Source organism: Vitis vinifera, chromosome 18, assembly GCF_030704535.1.
Source record: "Vitis vinifera cultivar Pinot Noir 40024 chromosome 18, ASM3070453v1".
NCBI classification, from domain to species: Eukaryota; Viridiplantae; Streptophyta; class Magnoliopsida; order Vitales; family Vitaceae; genus Vitis; species Vitis vinifera.
The window spans coordinates 21672582-21688743 of NC_081822.1; the positions used below are offsets into that span (position 1 = coordinate 21672582).

Here is a 16162-nt window from a genome sequence, read left to right on the forward strand (position 1 = left end):
CGGACTTTGGAATCCTAGGTACATCCTTAAGAAAATTTGATACATCCCATCCTTGGGCTAATGAGACACCTATCTCCCTTCACATGGTCCATTTATTCCTTTGGAGACCCTTCAGAAGTGATTGGAGGTCGTTCCTCACCTCAAAACGGACTTTGGCACCCTTGGTTCATTCTTTATAAAATTTGGTATTTCATTTACAAAATTTGTAACATTTTTCACAAAATTTGGTACATCCAATCCTTGAGCTATCGGGACCCCTATCTTATTAGCCATGGTTGGTTTATTCCTTTAAAGACCCTTGAGAATTGATTGGAGGTTATTCCCTACCCTAAAATGGACTTCGGAACCCAACGTATATTCTTACGAGGAAAGGATGAACATCATTGATTTTACTTTTTTAATACACACACACACACACACACACACACACACATACACACATATCAATAAGCTAGGCATGTTCGTAAATATTTCCAATAATACATATTCATCACAAAAATACTTTCAACATTTACAAAACAAGCATAAATTATTTTATTCTCACACTTAGACCTCATTAGGTATTTAGTTGTTTAAATATATATTTGTAAATAACCCTGTCAAAACTAATTACTTATAACAATTGTCACGATCACATATATAGTCATCATATATTAATGTCTCATTCAGATTATGAACAATCCAAGTTCGTTTCATTAACACTTTATGGTGTGACATTAATGTGTTAAATATTGAAATGTATTGTCTATACCAAACATCACACAATGCATTTACTTTTATTTATTTATTTGTTAGGTACTTATTTGATATGTAATATAAGTTCAGGCTCTACCTCTGAATACATGGGCTGACCACTATTTTCCTCACTGTCCATGTTCTAAGGTTATAATGTCCATATTCAAAGGCTTACCTATTAAACAATGGGCCAAACTTTGTTTTGCCTACCGCCAACATAAAACAAAACCAATATTAAAAACACGATGGGATTGCCTATGAACTAAAGGGTCGACCCTTATTTTTGTTACTAACCACTTCAAGCAAAACTAATATTATGACTAAGGGTTATAAGCTAAAAAGGGTTAGCCCCTACATGAAAAGGTCGTCCACTATTATGCCTAGTGTTAACAATCTGTTTTTCATATAAGGTTTGACTTCTTTCTTCCATAATGCCCACAAAAATTCAACCCTTCTTTTCTACAACTATATTCCTTCATTTTTCAATTCAGCTATAATCCATTTGGAATTGACAAATTGTTTAAGAAAACTATTCAAATGATTCATAATATAATACCATTAAAAGTGACAATAATTCCATTTGTTATTCATTTTCATCTGGTCATGAATAAACACAATTTCTTTTCCCTTGATGATTATAAATTGTGACTCAACCACCTCATTTTGATCAACAACATCAAACCATTACATAACCATAAAAATACAAAAATTTGTTAAAGGTGTACCTAAGGTTCCACAATTCATTCCAGAGTAGGGAACGACCTCCAATTACTTCCTAAGTGTTCCTAAATGAACAAATGGACCATGAGAATGGAGGTAGGTGTCCCAATAGCTCGAGGATTGAATGTACCAAATTTTCTTAAGGATGTACCTAGGGTTCCAAAGTTCATTCCAGAGTAGAGAATGACCTCTAATCACTTCCCAAAGATTCTTAAAGGAATAAGCAGACCATGGGTAATAAGATAGAGGTCTTAGTTTCTCAAGAATTAGATGTACCAAAATTTTTTAAGGATGTACCAAATTTTATGAAGAGTGTGCCAAATTTTGTGAAGAATGTACCAAATTTTGTAAATGATGTACCAAGGGTGCCAAAGTCTATTCTGAGGTGGGAACGACCTTAAATCACTTCTTGGGGGTCTCCAAAGGAATAAATGGACCATGAGAAGGGAGATAAGTGTCTCGTTATCCCAAGGATTAGATATATCAAATTTTCTTAAGGGTGTACCTAGGGTTCCAAAGTTTGTTTCGGACTAGGGAACAACCTCCAATCATTTCCCAAAGATCTCTAAAGGAATAAACGAACCATGAGTAATAAGATAGGGATCCTGATAGCTCAAGGATTAGATGTACCAAATTGTTTTAAGGATGTACCAAATTTTGTGAATGATGTACCAAATTTTATAAAGGATGTACCAAATTTTGTAAAGGATGTACTATGGGAGTTGAAGTTAGTTTTAAGGTGGGGAATGACCTTCAATCACTTTCCGAGGGTCTCCAAATGAATAAATGGACCATGAGAAAAGAGATAGGTGTCCCATTAGCTCAAGGATTGAATGTAACAAATTTTCGTAAGGATGTACCTAGGATTCCAAAGTTTGTTTCGAAGTAGCTAAGGATTGACCTCTAATCACTTCACAAAGATCCCTAAAGGAATAAACGGACCATGGGTAATTAAATAGGGGTCTCGATAGCTCAAGGATTGGATGCACCAAATTTTGTGAAGGATGTACCAAATTTTGTAAAGGATGTACCAAATTTTTTAAATAATATTTACATTTGATAAACTCCATTTTGAACAATTATTTAAAAACCAAGTAATAATTAAAAAAAAAACTCTATTATTTTAAAATATGTAATTAAAGTTAGTATAAGTTTACTTCTTAAGTTGACAAGGTATGATTTTGAATGAGAACAAATTAGTGGACTATAACTTCTTCATAACTAACTTAAATTCAATACTATTTTAGAGTTTTATAGATAAGTTTTACCGAGTATAATAAAAATCATTTAGTATTATTTATATTTGGGTAACATCATATAATAATATTGAAATTTAAATAAATTTATATTATATGAAATAATCTTACATGTCTTGAATTATTTGTTGTTATTATTTATATAAAAAAATATAAGTAACATATTACAATATAAATATTAACTGCTCAAATAATTTACCTTTTTATTATTTCATAACAATACTATTATTACATTACAAAACATTTAAATTTAAATAAATCTGTATTGTAGTATTTCATTTTATGGATCTGTAATTATTTTTTTATTATTAATAGAAATAAAATATTATAGTATAAATCTTAAGTCTAAAAAAATACATATGTTATTTCACAATATAAATCATCTAGTTATTTATCAATATTACTTATTAATATCACAATTCAATAACGATAAAATTACCAAATTTTTCAAGAAATAATACAACCACTTAATGAAACCATTTTGCAAGCATATATATATATATATATATATAAAGTTATAACTTTTAGTCACCAAAAATTGTAATTAGTGACAAATACTTTTGTGAGAAAATAGGTTTTTTCTATCACAAAAGTGTTTGTGCCAAAAAAATGACGACGCCAAAATTTTCCCATTATGTCTTTTAGTGATGAAATTTTCAAACTCGTCAGAAATTTTTTTTAAAAAAATTGGCAACATTGACAACATCTAAAATTCCATCAATAAAAGTTATTTTTAGCGATAAAAGTATAATTCACCCCTAAATTCCATTGATTTCTCCACATTATTAAAATTTGAAATTATAAAATATTGAGGAAAAAGAAACAAGAGAAAGGTCTGTAGAGAAGTTTGGTTCGAAGGGTTAGAAAGAAGAAACTTTTTTATTTGCTTCATTAGATTAATAGGAAGAAGAATTGAGGAAATGAGGAAAGTGGTTGTGGCAAAGAAATAATAAAGTAATAATAAGATTTGGGTTGTGGGTAGGAGATAAGTAAAAATAGTAGTAAATTAATAAATAATTACCTACTTCCTACCATGAAAAAAAGAAGAAGGAATATTAACATTAATAATTCAAGAATACCCATTAATGTAATTATGGGAAGTGAAAATGATAATAATAATAATATGGTTAATAAAAAATTCAATTAAAAAAAATAGAACTTTAGAAAAGGGTTTGGAATTAAAGTAATTTTTACAAAAGAATTAGGAAGACATTAATTTAGATAATTAATCTTTAATAATTATTTTTTATTTATATTTATATTAGGTGTAGATTAAGTCTTTCAGAATTTTGAATGATTTCTTCAAGGTAATGGTTAATAGTATAGTAAACCATTTTATAATTTCTTATTTTTTTTCATCTATTTTTAAACTATCAAAATGTTTAAGTTCCTTAAAGTGGATCAAATAATATTTTACTAAAAATGTTATGATTTGTTCCTTAGTTTATAAAATAAATTGGGAATATCATATGATTTGTTTATTGTTATGCAAATGAATTTTATCATTTAATTTATTATATTGGTTTAAGAGAAAAGTTGTTGACCTGCGTTACCTTTGGTGAGGATAGTGATATAATGTAAGTCTAGCTAATAAGGGTGTTATTAGCCTTTGGTATATCATTGATTATAAATCATTTTGTCCATTGGTAAAAGGCACAAAGTGAGACTAACCACCTAATGTAAGTTCTACTATTTGGGCACAATGTTATTATCAATGAGTCAGAGTAAAATGTTTGTTTATAATTTAAGTATGTAAAGTATATTATTTAATTCTATCTTTAAATTGAAAGTGCATAATTTTTTGAACAAAATGAATTTAATTATTGAATTAAATGAACTCGTACTAATTCAATTTTTTTTTTATAAAGATGTAATATCTCCTAAGATTTAACTTTGTACTATAATTGATCTTCCTTATTGACCTATTTTCTTAATTGAGTTTTAAGTTCACTCTTATCTATTATTCCACTTTTTAAGTATCTTAGTGAGGGGAAATCAAGATAAGATGGGTTTCATTTGAAAACAACTTTACAATTGATTATTTAGGAGTTTTAATATAAGATTGAATTTAGTATCGATTTCTAAAACTCTTTAAAGTGTTTGGGATGAGCTTCAAATTTATTATTTAAAACTCTTTGTATATGGTACAATAAACCAAACAAAGAAGTTTGAATTATTTCTTATTTTACTTTTCCTTTTTTTAGATAATAGTTTGTATAAGCCGGCTATATATTGTATTTGTTCTGAAAAAAGTTATTTTAAATCTACAATTTTTTTTTATTATTTTTTTTTAAAAAGTGGAGAAACACAAATTTGAAAATAAGGAGAAAATAATCTTCATTTTCAAGAAATGTTTCTTGTTAAGGTAAAAATAGACATTCAAAATAGTTTAACCAACTATTGCATAAATATGTATAATATGGAGAAAAAAATTATATTAAAGCTCCACAAATAGTAGGGAATTTATTCCAAAAGTTTAAAAGGAAATGTGAGAAAAAAAAAATGGTGTGAAAAAATAGGAGAAAAAAAGTGAAAAAAAATAAAAGAAGTTTAAATTAACTTGATCAAATTTTCACATCTTAAATTTTATTCATCATTTTTTCTGTTTATAAATAATTTAAAAATATATACATCTTTGCATATTTTATTTATATAATGATTTTTCTTTGTATATGGTACAATAAACGAAGGAAGTTTGAATTATTTTTTATTTGTTCTGGAAAAAGTTATTTTTAAATCTATAATTATTTATTATTTATTATTTATTATTATTTTTTAAAAAGTGGAGATTTGATGTTTGAAAATGTCTGAATGTTTAAACTAATTTATATGTTGGTGCTTGCAATTTATCTGTGCAATATGTCTTATCAAGATTAAAGCCGGTATGGAGGAAATATGCAAAGGAAACCAATAATTATTTGATGGTGAGCATGTTGAATGATTTCATCGCTGACCTAATGATTTGAATGTCTGGATTGACCCTCCAACCGGACAAGGAATTTCCGATCCGGTTCCTATAATTGAATGATTGTTTCTTTCCTATAATGGAATCCTACATTCCTTCTGAAAGCAGCGCTGACTTTTCCCTTCCTACCAAATACAAAGAGAAAATCTTGACTAATCTTGATAAAGGTATCGTATATATGCGAGGTCAAAGTTTTAAAAGTATTCTACATATATTTTAAATTTATTCTAAAATAGTGTGTTTGATTAATTTCTTGGTCAATTCTCAAAGTCAAACTTGTATTTTGAATTAGAAAATTCAAGAGATTCTAAGAAACTCGTCTTCAGGCATTTGGTTTATTTAAATTTTGGTAAGTGATCAGATATCATACACAACCTGCTCTTTGAAGTGGTCCTGGAAGAACGTTCAAAACCAGTACACATTCAAATTACTTCTCTTATATTGATACGCGGCGAGGAATGGTTGTACCCCAGGAAAATCATCTTGAATAGATTATGAATTATATATTAAAGAAATACAGCAAAAGTTGGAGAGAAACCAGCTGTTCAGCTTTCACCTCCAGCCTCTATAAATACCTTGACATGAATATATATATATATATTGATATCATTTGGATACCTTGACATATGAACATATTAATTATAGATTGACTTATAAATTATTTATCATGGTTGCATCATCATAAGTCATGGAAAAATACAATAACTATTATATATGTCATTATTGGTTTAAATAAAGTTGTATATGTCATAATTGTTCATTTAAATAGACTATCTTCACATATATTATCTTAAGTCAAGAGGATATATGTCAATAATGACTCTTTTTCTTGTAGTGTATGGAGGCATGGGACACTACTCTTAAGAGTGTCCTAGCCCCAAAAATATTAAAACGTTTATATAAGCAACATGGAGTTACTTGTATTCTAAAGACGGTGTTGTTACAATTTCTGAATATGCAAGGTACGATCCCAATGACATGTTAAGTTTTGTTGCATCTATAGAATATAAGAATAATTCTTATTGTCATAGTGATAGTGATATTAATGATGATGAGTTTACTGATAAACAAATGGTTGAATTCTTTGACAATCTTTTTATTGAGCATGAAAGATTAATTAAGAGTTCTTGATGCAAATAAAAATAAGATTGATGTGCTTAATGCTGAAAAATCTAATTTACTTGAGAAAATTAGATTTCTTGAATTTGAGCATCATTCAACAGATCAAGAATAATGTTGAATGAGTCGTGCTTATTAGAAATAGTAAGAAAATTGAAGGAGTTGTGTTTAGGACAAGAGAAGAGGCTTTTGTTCCAAAGAAGATGTGGCTGATCATGAAGGTTTTCCTCTTGCAAATTTTAGCGTTTCTACTTTTTGGTGGTGGCATCCATTGCCAAGCTTCAACTCGTCGGCTTACTTTTGTGGTAAATACTATATATGATTCTAGCCTTAATGCCAACTTCTGATCATAATATTTAGGGAGCAGTATGGCTCTCATTTTCCACCGTATGATCCTCATGGAGTCTTCGGGTACCTTGGTCTTGTTGAGTCGCTCATGCATGCTATCAATTTCTAATTGGTTATACTCTTGCATGAATGGATCGATGCAACTATTCATACATGTAATATTTCTTTTGGGATGAGGTTACAATGTTAACTTTTAATTGGTTGCAGGTGAAGGAAGCTTCATATACAAGGCTTTGTAGCACCAAGAACATCTTAACAGTAAATGGACAATTTCCAGGACCAACTATATATGCTAAGAAAGGAGAGACGATCATTGTTGATGTTTATAACAGGGGAAAATAAAATATCACCATTCACTGGTAAGTCCTATGCGTGTCTCGGAGAAAGATAGCAATGGGCAGCATGCCTGCATGACATACATTCTTTTATTTCTAAGAGGGGGCTCCAATGTATTGCTTTGCAAATAAAGTTAAATTTAAAATAATATTTAAGGGTTATTTGCATCAGTTCCATTGAAATACAGTTGATGCCTCTTGTTACTATGATAATATGTTGCTACATGCCATATTTTGTTAGTCCAAAAATTAGTACTAGTTTTAACGTATAGTTATTGTTTTGCAGGCATGGGGTGAACATGCCTAGATATCCATGGACAGATGGTCCCGAGTATATCACACAATGCCCAATTCAACCAGGGTCAAAGTTTAGCCAGAAGATCATCCTTTCCTCTGAGGAAGGCACTTTATGGTGGCATGCTCACAGTGACTGGACCCGAGCCACTGTTCATGGAGCAATAATCGTTTATCCAAAGAATGGAACCAAGTATCCTTTTCCCAAGCCTAACGCAGAAATTCCCATCATATTAGGTATAAGTGTAGTTCCTTTTACAGGTTAATTTACATATCATGAATTAACTAACAAAGAGAAATCTAAATTATTGGAGTTGTGTTGAAATGCAGGACAATGGTGGAAGAGTGATGTGAATGCGGTTCGAGATGAAGGGCTTGCAACCGGAGCTGACCCTAATGCCTCTGATTCTTTATTGATAAATGGACAACCCGGTGATCTATATCCATGCTCAAAATCAGGTATAAAGTTTAACTTCCCATTTTAAAATTGTACATTGATCTCATTTTCTTGTATGTTAACCATATTACTTTTTCTTATTAACATCAACATATTTAAAACTTAATGCTAAGAAAGAGGAATATAGCTATGAGGATGGTAGAGCCATGATTTAACACATGAGAAAAGGCTAGTTCAAATATAATTTTGAACTATGGAGCCAAACTTACATCCCTAATCAATCAATCACTTCATAATTGGTGGATCCTCATGGAAATTTTTTCCTTTTCTTTTCTCTAGTCGTAAGTATATAACTTTCCCTTTCTAATTGCAGGCACATTCAAGCTAACGGTGGATCATGGAAAGACTTATCTACTTCGCATAATCAATGCTGCCTTGCATGAGGCTCTCTTCTTCTCAATTGCCAAGCATAAAATGACAGTGGTTGGAACAGATGGTAGCTACACGAAACCATTGACACAAGATTATATCACAATATATCCTGGCCAAACCTTCGATGTCTTACTAGAAGCTAACCAACACCCGGATCACTATTACATGGCGGCTAAAACTTATTCCATTGCCCCGGTAGCTCAAAATTTTTATGATAACACAACCACCACAGCTATTGTGCAGTACAGGGGATACTACACTCCATCTTCACCTCCCTCCTTGCCTCATTTTCCTACATACAATGACACAAATGCATCAGTTCAGGTCATGGCCGGCCTCCGAAGCTTAGCAGATGCGGAACATCCTTCCAATGTCCCGTTGAGCCCGAGCACTAAACTGATTTACACTGTTTCTGTAAACTCGTTCCTATGCCCCAATAATTCATGTGCAGGGCCCAATGGGACGCGGTTCTCCGCAAGTATAAACAACATAAGCTTCCAATCCCCTACAATTGACATACTGCAAGCTTACTATTATAACATCAGTGGTGTATATGGAGATAAATTTCCTAGCGTTCCACCATTGGTGTTTGATTTTACAGCTGATTATCTTCCATTAGAGTATCAGACGCCAGAAAACGGAACAGAAGTAAGGGTACTCGAGTATAACTCCACGGTGGAGATTGTTTTTCAAGGGACAAACTTGGTTGCAGGGACACACCACCCTATGCATCTCCATGGATACAGTTTCTACCTTGTTGGATGGGGATTTGGGAATTTCGATAAAAATAGGGACCCTTTGCGCTATAATCTGGTGGATTCTCCCCTTCAGAGTACCATCTCTGTTCCTACGAATGGTTGGGCTGCAATCAGATTCGAGGCATCAAACCCTGGTATGTTGCAAGCACTCATGTCCTCTATTAAACAAAAACCCTTGAAAATGCTAACCTGCATACCAAGGAAATAATTTTTCTTAATATTTCAATAAATTAGGTGTAATGTTGGTATATTTTCTTTGTTGTAGGAGTGTGGTTCATGCACTGCCATGTAGAACGCCATCTAACTTGGGGCATGGAAACTGCGTTCATAGTGAAAAATGGTAAACACCTAGAAGCTCAAATGTTGCCTCCGCCATCCGACATGCCACCATGTTAAAGCTGCAAAGAATTAACATGCCAAAGATTTCATTGATTGTTCGCTTCATTAAGATTTCATTATTTATTTTTTTGTTAAAAAAAATTGTAGAATATTGTAAAGTTGTAGATTTCATCATTTATTTTTTATTCAAAAAAATTGTAGAATATTGTAAAGTTGTAGAATATTGTGTATGGGATTATTATATAATTTTTCAATTTCTTAGATTGTTAAAAGTCTACAAAGATAATGTTGTAGAATAATCTTTGAGATATGCAATGGTGGAATTTGCCATGGAAGTCTTGATTTAACAACTTTTGACCATTCCAATTTTATTCAACATGATAAAATATCATGTTGTGAAAAAGGTCATGAAATGATTTGTTTAATTTTTACTTTTACAGCTTAAAATATTTTGCAAATAAGAAAATTTTAATGAAGTCTTTCACAATTGAGATAAAATCAGTTTTTTTCTACTTATTTATTTCAAATTAAAATAAACATTGTTTTCCTAAATTTAAAATAATTGATATATAATTTATATTTTAACCTCCTATTTTAGTAACAATATCACAAGACTACAACAAGATAATGGAAAAGGAAAAAAAAAAAAAAAAATCTTCCATTTCCATTGCATGGGGACAAATTCAGTCTAATTGCACACTGAAGGAACTCCAAGTCTATTTTTAGTGATTTAATTACTTTCCAACCCTCACTTTTTTTCTTTTTTTTTACATTAGTGCCAACTCTTTCCTGCTTCCTTAATTTAAATAACTAGTAAAAACAAATCATTTTCAATTTTTTTTAAAATGTAAGTTAAAAAAAATATTTAGAAATTATTTTTAAGTTATTTTTTGGATTTTTAAAAGTGATTTTCAAATATATATATATATACATTTTATTTGGATTGACTTTAAAGAGTTAAATAAAAGTTTTTATACCTATTTAATTATTTTATTAAAAAACTTATAACATTAAAAAAAAGGTTTCATGTAGAAGTCATAAAAATGTTATTTCTTATAAGAATTTTATAATTCCGTTTTTGTTTATATAAGAAGTTCTTTCATGTTTAATAAAACTTTTACAATATCAATATTTCCCCTTAAAAATTATTACTTTAATTTTGATTTTAGTTTTCAGTTAAAGCAAAAAAATATGAAGTTATCCCGAATTTGACCTTACCATATATCCACCTAATTAATTTTTATAAGAAAGCGTTACTTTTTAATATTTATAAGGGCTTTTATTTATTTATTTTTAAATCATTCCCAAATGAAATTTATAAGAAACAAAGAAAAAGTTTGCTCCAATATTAGAAAGAAATACAATTTGTAAAACATGGATTGAATCGATTATAGAACTTTGTTACATATTTAAAATTAGGATCTCCTAATTTCTTACAACTCCAATCTCCAATATCCATTCTTTATCTAAAATCTAACATAAGGAATGGTTCTCTACTCATAATACAGGACATGAAATATAATTTGTTTTAGGCAACATCAAATTCAATGCATTAAATTCAAAGAGCAAGTGAGGATCCGAATTTCTCCTTGTGCATGGTATTTGACAGTGGTCCATATGAAATTTATTTCCAGTCAAAGTATTTTATTATCTAATTTTAGATGTGTTTGCTTTTTTATTGACTAGAAAAAACTAAAATATTTTATTTTTTTCTATGTAGTTAAAAATAACTTGCCAATATCAACTAACATAACTAAACTAAACCTATTAATAATAAGTTCACTTTAGTAAGGTTGGTTGATATCAACATGTTACTTTTAGTTGAATAAAAAAAATCAAATATTTTTATTTTTTTCTATTCAATCAAAAAAATAAACACCATCTTAGTGTTAGAAATACCCCCTATATTTCAAATCAAAATTAAAGGACAACAACCTTTTTATTTTAATAATACAATAATACAGTTATTATAATTATGGCTTAAAATCGGCCTATCATTTGAGCAAACACATAAATACATACATACATACATACATACATATATATATATAATGCCAATACCATCATTTTAGGCTATGGAATAAATCTTTCATCCAATCATTTCAATGTATCCTTTAAATAACAGAAATAGATATTTAATTTACAAATGTTGTGCAGAGATAGGATAAATATATATATATATATACTCCTCTAGCAAGCCCAATGATTAAAACCTAAATAATAATATTTTTAATACTTAAACTATATTCATATTTAATATTTGGTTTTAATTCTACCTTTTTGCTTCATTTTATATTAAGTCCATATTTTTAGGTTTAATGTGTTTTTTTTTTAGTATTTTCCTCTTAATTTTTATAGATTTATATCAAATGTTGGAAGATGTCTTTTTATATAATTGGATACCATTATTTATTTATTTGCATAATTACCATATATTCTCCACCCTATGATTGTCGTATGGTTCATACATCATTAACCATCTAATAAGAGAGCTTAACATATTCTAGTCATTTTCATGCTAAAGAGGGTCCACAAGTTGCTGCCCATGCCAAAAAAATCAAGCAAAAGTTGACTTCAAATCTTGACTAGTTGCCACTAGTTGTCCAAATTTGCCCCAAGGTTCATTCACCTTTCTTATCTTATGAATTGGTGTGAAGATAACTCTATATAAAGGGAGGAATGCTGATTGAAGAAGAGAGTAAAAATATGATGTCAAATAGAGTAGTAGATGTAGAAATGCAAGAATAAAGAGGAAGAATATACAATCTTGTGTTAGTTCTTAATTTTTATTTATAAAGATTGTGTTTGGTTTTCAGAAAATGCAAGGGAAAGGAAAAAAAAATACTATGGAAAGTTATTTTCCTTAGTTTGGGTGACATGAAAAATATGATGGAAAAAATATAAAAGAAAATACTAAAGAAAATATTGTAATATTTTCTCTTCTACTTTCCTTCAAATTAGTGAGGAAAATAAGAGAGAAAAAGAAGGGAAAAGTTGGAGGAAATTTTCTCAAACTCACATTATCTTCTTCATCAAGTCTCCAATTCACCTAACTTCCTCTTCACTAGTAGTTATGGCTTCCCACCACCATCGACCCTTTCAACAGCCACTACCATACTCCAACCATCTTCCAGTACCTCCAAAAACCAACCCTCTTTAGGTACACAAATTCCCATGGATGAATTGCATTCTTCAAATCTAGTCAATGTGTTCAAATCCATGCCTTCATATCAGGTATGGATTGAATTCCTCTCTTAACGTCACACCTTGATGTTTTGTAGATGTAGGTCTTCTCCCAATGAACCCTATTTATCTATATATATATATATATATATATATATATATATATATATTTCATTTTTAGAAATCTTAACACCTGAATTTTGTAGATATGGAAAATTTGATACTACTCTTTGTAATTGGATTTCAATGTTTCTCTTATGTTTGCATTTTTTAATTAATGTGCTTCCATTTGATTTTGAATACAAGAATTTTTATTTTTCGTTTCATACTATAAGACTTAATTGAACCAATGAGGACATTAAATGTTTGAGGAATTACCTATAAGGGAATTTAACACACTAATGATGCCATTGCTATAACCAAAGAAAAAAATAACTTAGAAAGCCAAAAAGAAAAGAAAAGAAAAAAAAAGCATGCAAACCAAGTATAATAATAGTATTGTGGATTGGCTATGAGAAAATTATAGAAGAGAAAGCATTCTTGATGTGGTAGATTTGCAATTGAATGAGATTTTCAACAAGGAGCAAGATGTCCCTTTTGTGCAACCTTTTATCTTACCTTATTAGGATTTGTCTTGTTATAGCTTTTGATGTTAGCTTGGGCAGTGAAAACTTCACGAACTAAAACTATCTTGTCCTTTACCACTAGATAGTTTCTTTCTTAATAGAAATGTAGTGAGTATTCTTAGCAAATACAACTTGGTTTGGTGGTACATTTTCTCCTCAATACTTTATTATCATGATAGAACTTGGTAAATGTCTCTTAGATCAATTTTGTGAAGTTTACAAATTCCCTCTTAAAAGTTCTAAACAACTTATCCAACTTTAGAAGCCTTCTTAATTAATACACAATCAATTACATATGTTCAAAAGATCATTCTCTCTTGTAGTAGCTCTTTAGTGCATGCATGCAGTTAATCGACTTGAAGCATTGCCCTAAGAAAGTGCTTGAGATAAGCCTCTATATTGAGCTAATAAACAATTCCATCAACTTTAAACTTGATTACTTTTATTTGACCCCCAAATCTTCAATTTCCTTTGTTTAATAGATAAGCCTAACTAGCCTTGGAGAATAGTTCATAGGCAACCCCATTAGCATTTGTCTCAAATTATACTGGAAAAAGGTCTCCATATACTATTTGTAAACGTCCCCAATAGAAAATTTTGTCATGCTTGTGCCATTGGTTCTTTCTACTTGAATTACTTTATTTTGGTAATGTAGTGAAACTAGAGATCAAGCTAGTTTAAGTATTTGGCTTATGAAAGGTTCGACCTAGATCACTTACTAAAAGTGGATTGGCAAACAAACCCAAGTACTAGAGGAGTGGGACAAATATAATTGCTTGGATTTGGAGTGTTATGGAGAATCTTGAGACTTTGTGAGTCAAACCATGCTCATCCAAAGCTAACTTAGCTAGGCTACAGTTTGATGTTGGAGGCCTAGAGCCTAACTCGCATGGCTTTATTACAAATTAAAAGTTGCTTATGGCATAAGCATGATCTAAAATTTAAAATCCTTGTACTGTGGGACTTAATAATGATGATAATATAATTTCAAGTCACAAGCACCCAATATGTCAATAATACTACTCATTGACTTATTCCCAATAAGAAAATAACCCATCGGTTTGCTCCTACACATTATTTTTAAAATTTTTAGTTGTATTATTTGTAAATATATATATATATATTTATCTAAAACAATTTGATCATTTTGGTTATGTGGTCAATGTGGAGAAAAAAAACATATAGACTCAATATTTTGGTCTAAATTGAGTTAACTAAACTGAATCGAACTAATATTAAGTTGGATTAGTTTGAGTCAATAAATAAATTTGTTATACTTTAGTTAAAACCAATCAACTTCTATCTGATTCTTGGATTGGTTATAATCCAACCTAGCTAAATGTATCTATCCCTAACTTTGTGTTCTTGTCATAAGTCCTTTAGGTTACCCCATATACTCTTTATTTATACAACCATTCAAAGAAAGATAATCTTAACATCCATTTGATAGATTTCTAAACTCAATATGGAAACTAATAATATCAAATTTCTATTTGATGTTATCGAACTAAAGCATAAATATCAAATTACCTAAATCCCTTTTATCTACTTAATCCATTAATGTATGCAATATTTCTTTTGAACTTTTTTCTACTAAATAAACTATAAATTCATGGATAAAAGATTTCTCTATTTAACTCCTACCATATCACCTTGTTTCATTGTCTTTATTGTTAGATTTTCCATTTTAAACATTTTTATTTTCCTTTTGAAAACTATTTGTTCCATTGTACTTTGAATCTTTTATGATCAAAGATGTAAAAACTCATAACATTCATTGATTTAGTAATTTTATTATATTTTAAGTCTAAGAAATACAATTATGAACTATCATTTTTCATGTGCGTCCACACTTGATGGTAAAACTTGTTTTTATTATAAAAAAACTGATTTTTTATATTTAAAAGTTGGAGTCGTCATTCTTTTTTTTTTAAAAAGAAAAGAAAAGAAAAGAAAAGAAAAAGAAATAAAGCCCTATTGTTACTCATTTTTTAAAGAAAAGACATGTCGGTAAAAACCGAATCCGAATCTAAAGGTCAGGTTACCTATTGGGAAGGTACCATAGGGTAGCACCCCTTTAAGCCTTAAAAAGGTTTCTAGTAAGCATGTAAAAGAGAATTATGATAATTAATTAGTTAATCATGAATACTTAAAAAAAAAAAAAAGGAATAATACAAGTACATGGAATAATGCAAAAGCAAATTATAAGGATATGTAGAAATGATACATGAGAAATGCACAAAATAATTTATTAGAAAGATTTTATTATTTCAAATATCATAACACAATTTCCGTGAATTTTCAAAGAATTCGTTTAGTTTAACAACAATTTCAAATTAGTGATTTGAATTTATTTATTCACAAGGCTTCAATTTATTACAAAAGATTTGATTTGATTTACAAGAAATGATTTTTGTTTACCTTATTAAGAAGAGGGGTGGATTTTACTAATTTATTTTAAAAAGTGTTTTGATTCAATATTTATTTATTTAAAAAAAATCTACAAACTTAAGAAAGATATTTACAAGTTTATAAGAAGGAATTTCAACCCAATTTTATTGGATATATATATTTTTTATTTTACCTAGAAAAATATTCTTTATTACAAATTTATTTAGAGAAAGAATTTCACAAATTTGTTCCCAAGGATTCCAA

The 16162-nt window shown here is 29.4% G+C and overlaps 1 protein-coding gene across 1 annotated transcript; it reads left to right on the forward strand.

The window, feature by feature from the left end:
• Positions 1-6923: 6923 nt before the first annotated feature.
• On the forward strand, positions 6924-9979 carry LOC100249370 (laccase-14). The gene is made up of 6 exons (XM_019217852.2): positions 6924-7100; positions 7351-7502; positions 7765-8009; positions 8103-8231; positions 8543-9493; positions 9625-9979. Exons 3-6 carry the CDS (start codon positions 7778-7780, stop codon positions 9753-9755), a joined length of 1443 nt encoding a protein of 480 aa, XP_019073397.1. The 5' UTR covers positions 6924-7100; positions 7351-7502; positions 7765-7777; the 3' UTR covers positions 9756-9979.
• Positions 9980-16162: the final 6183 nt, after the last annotated feature.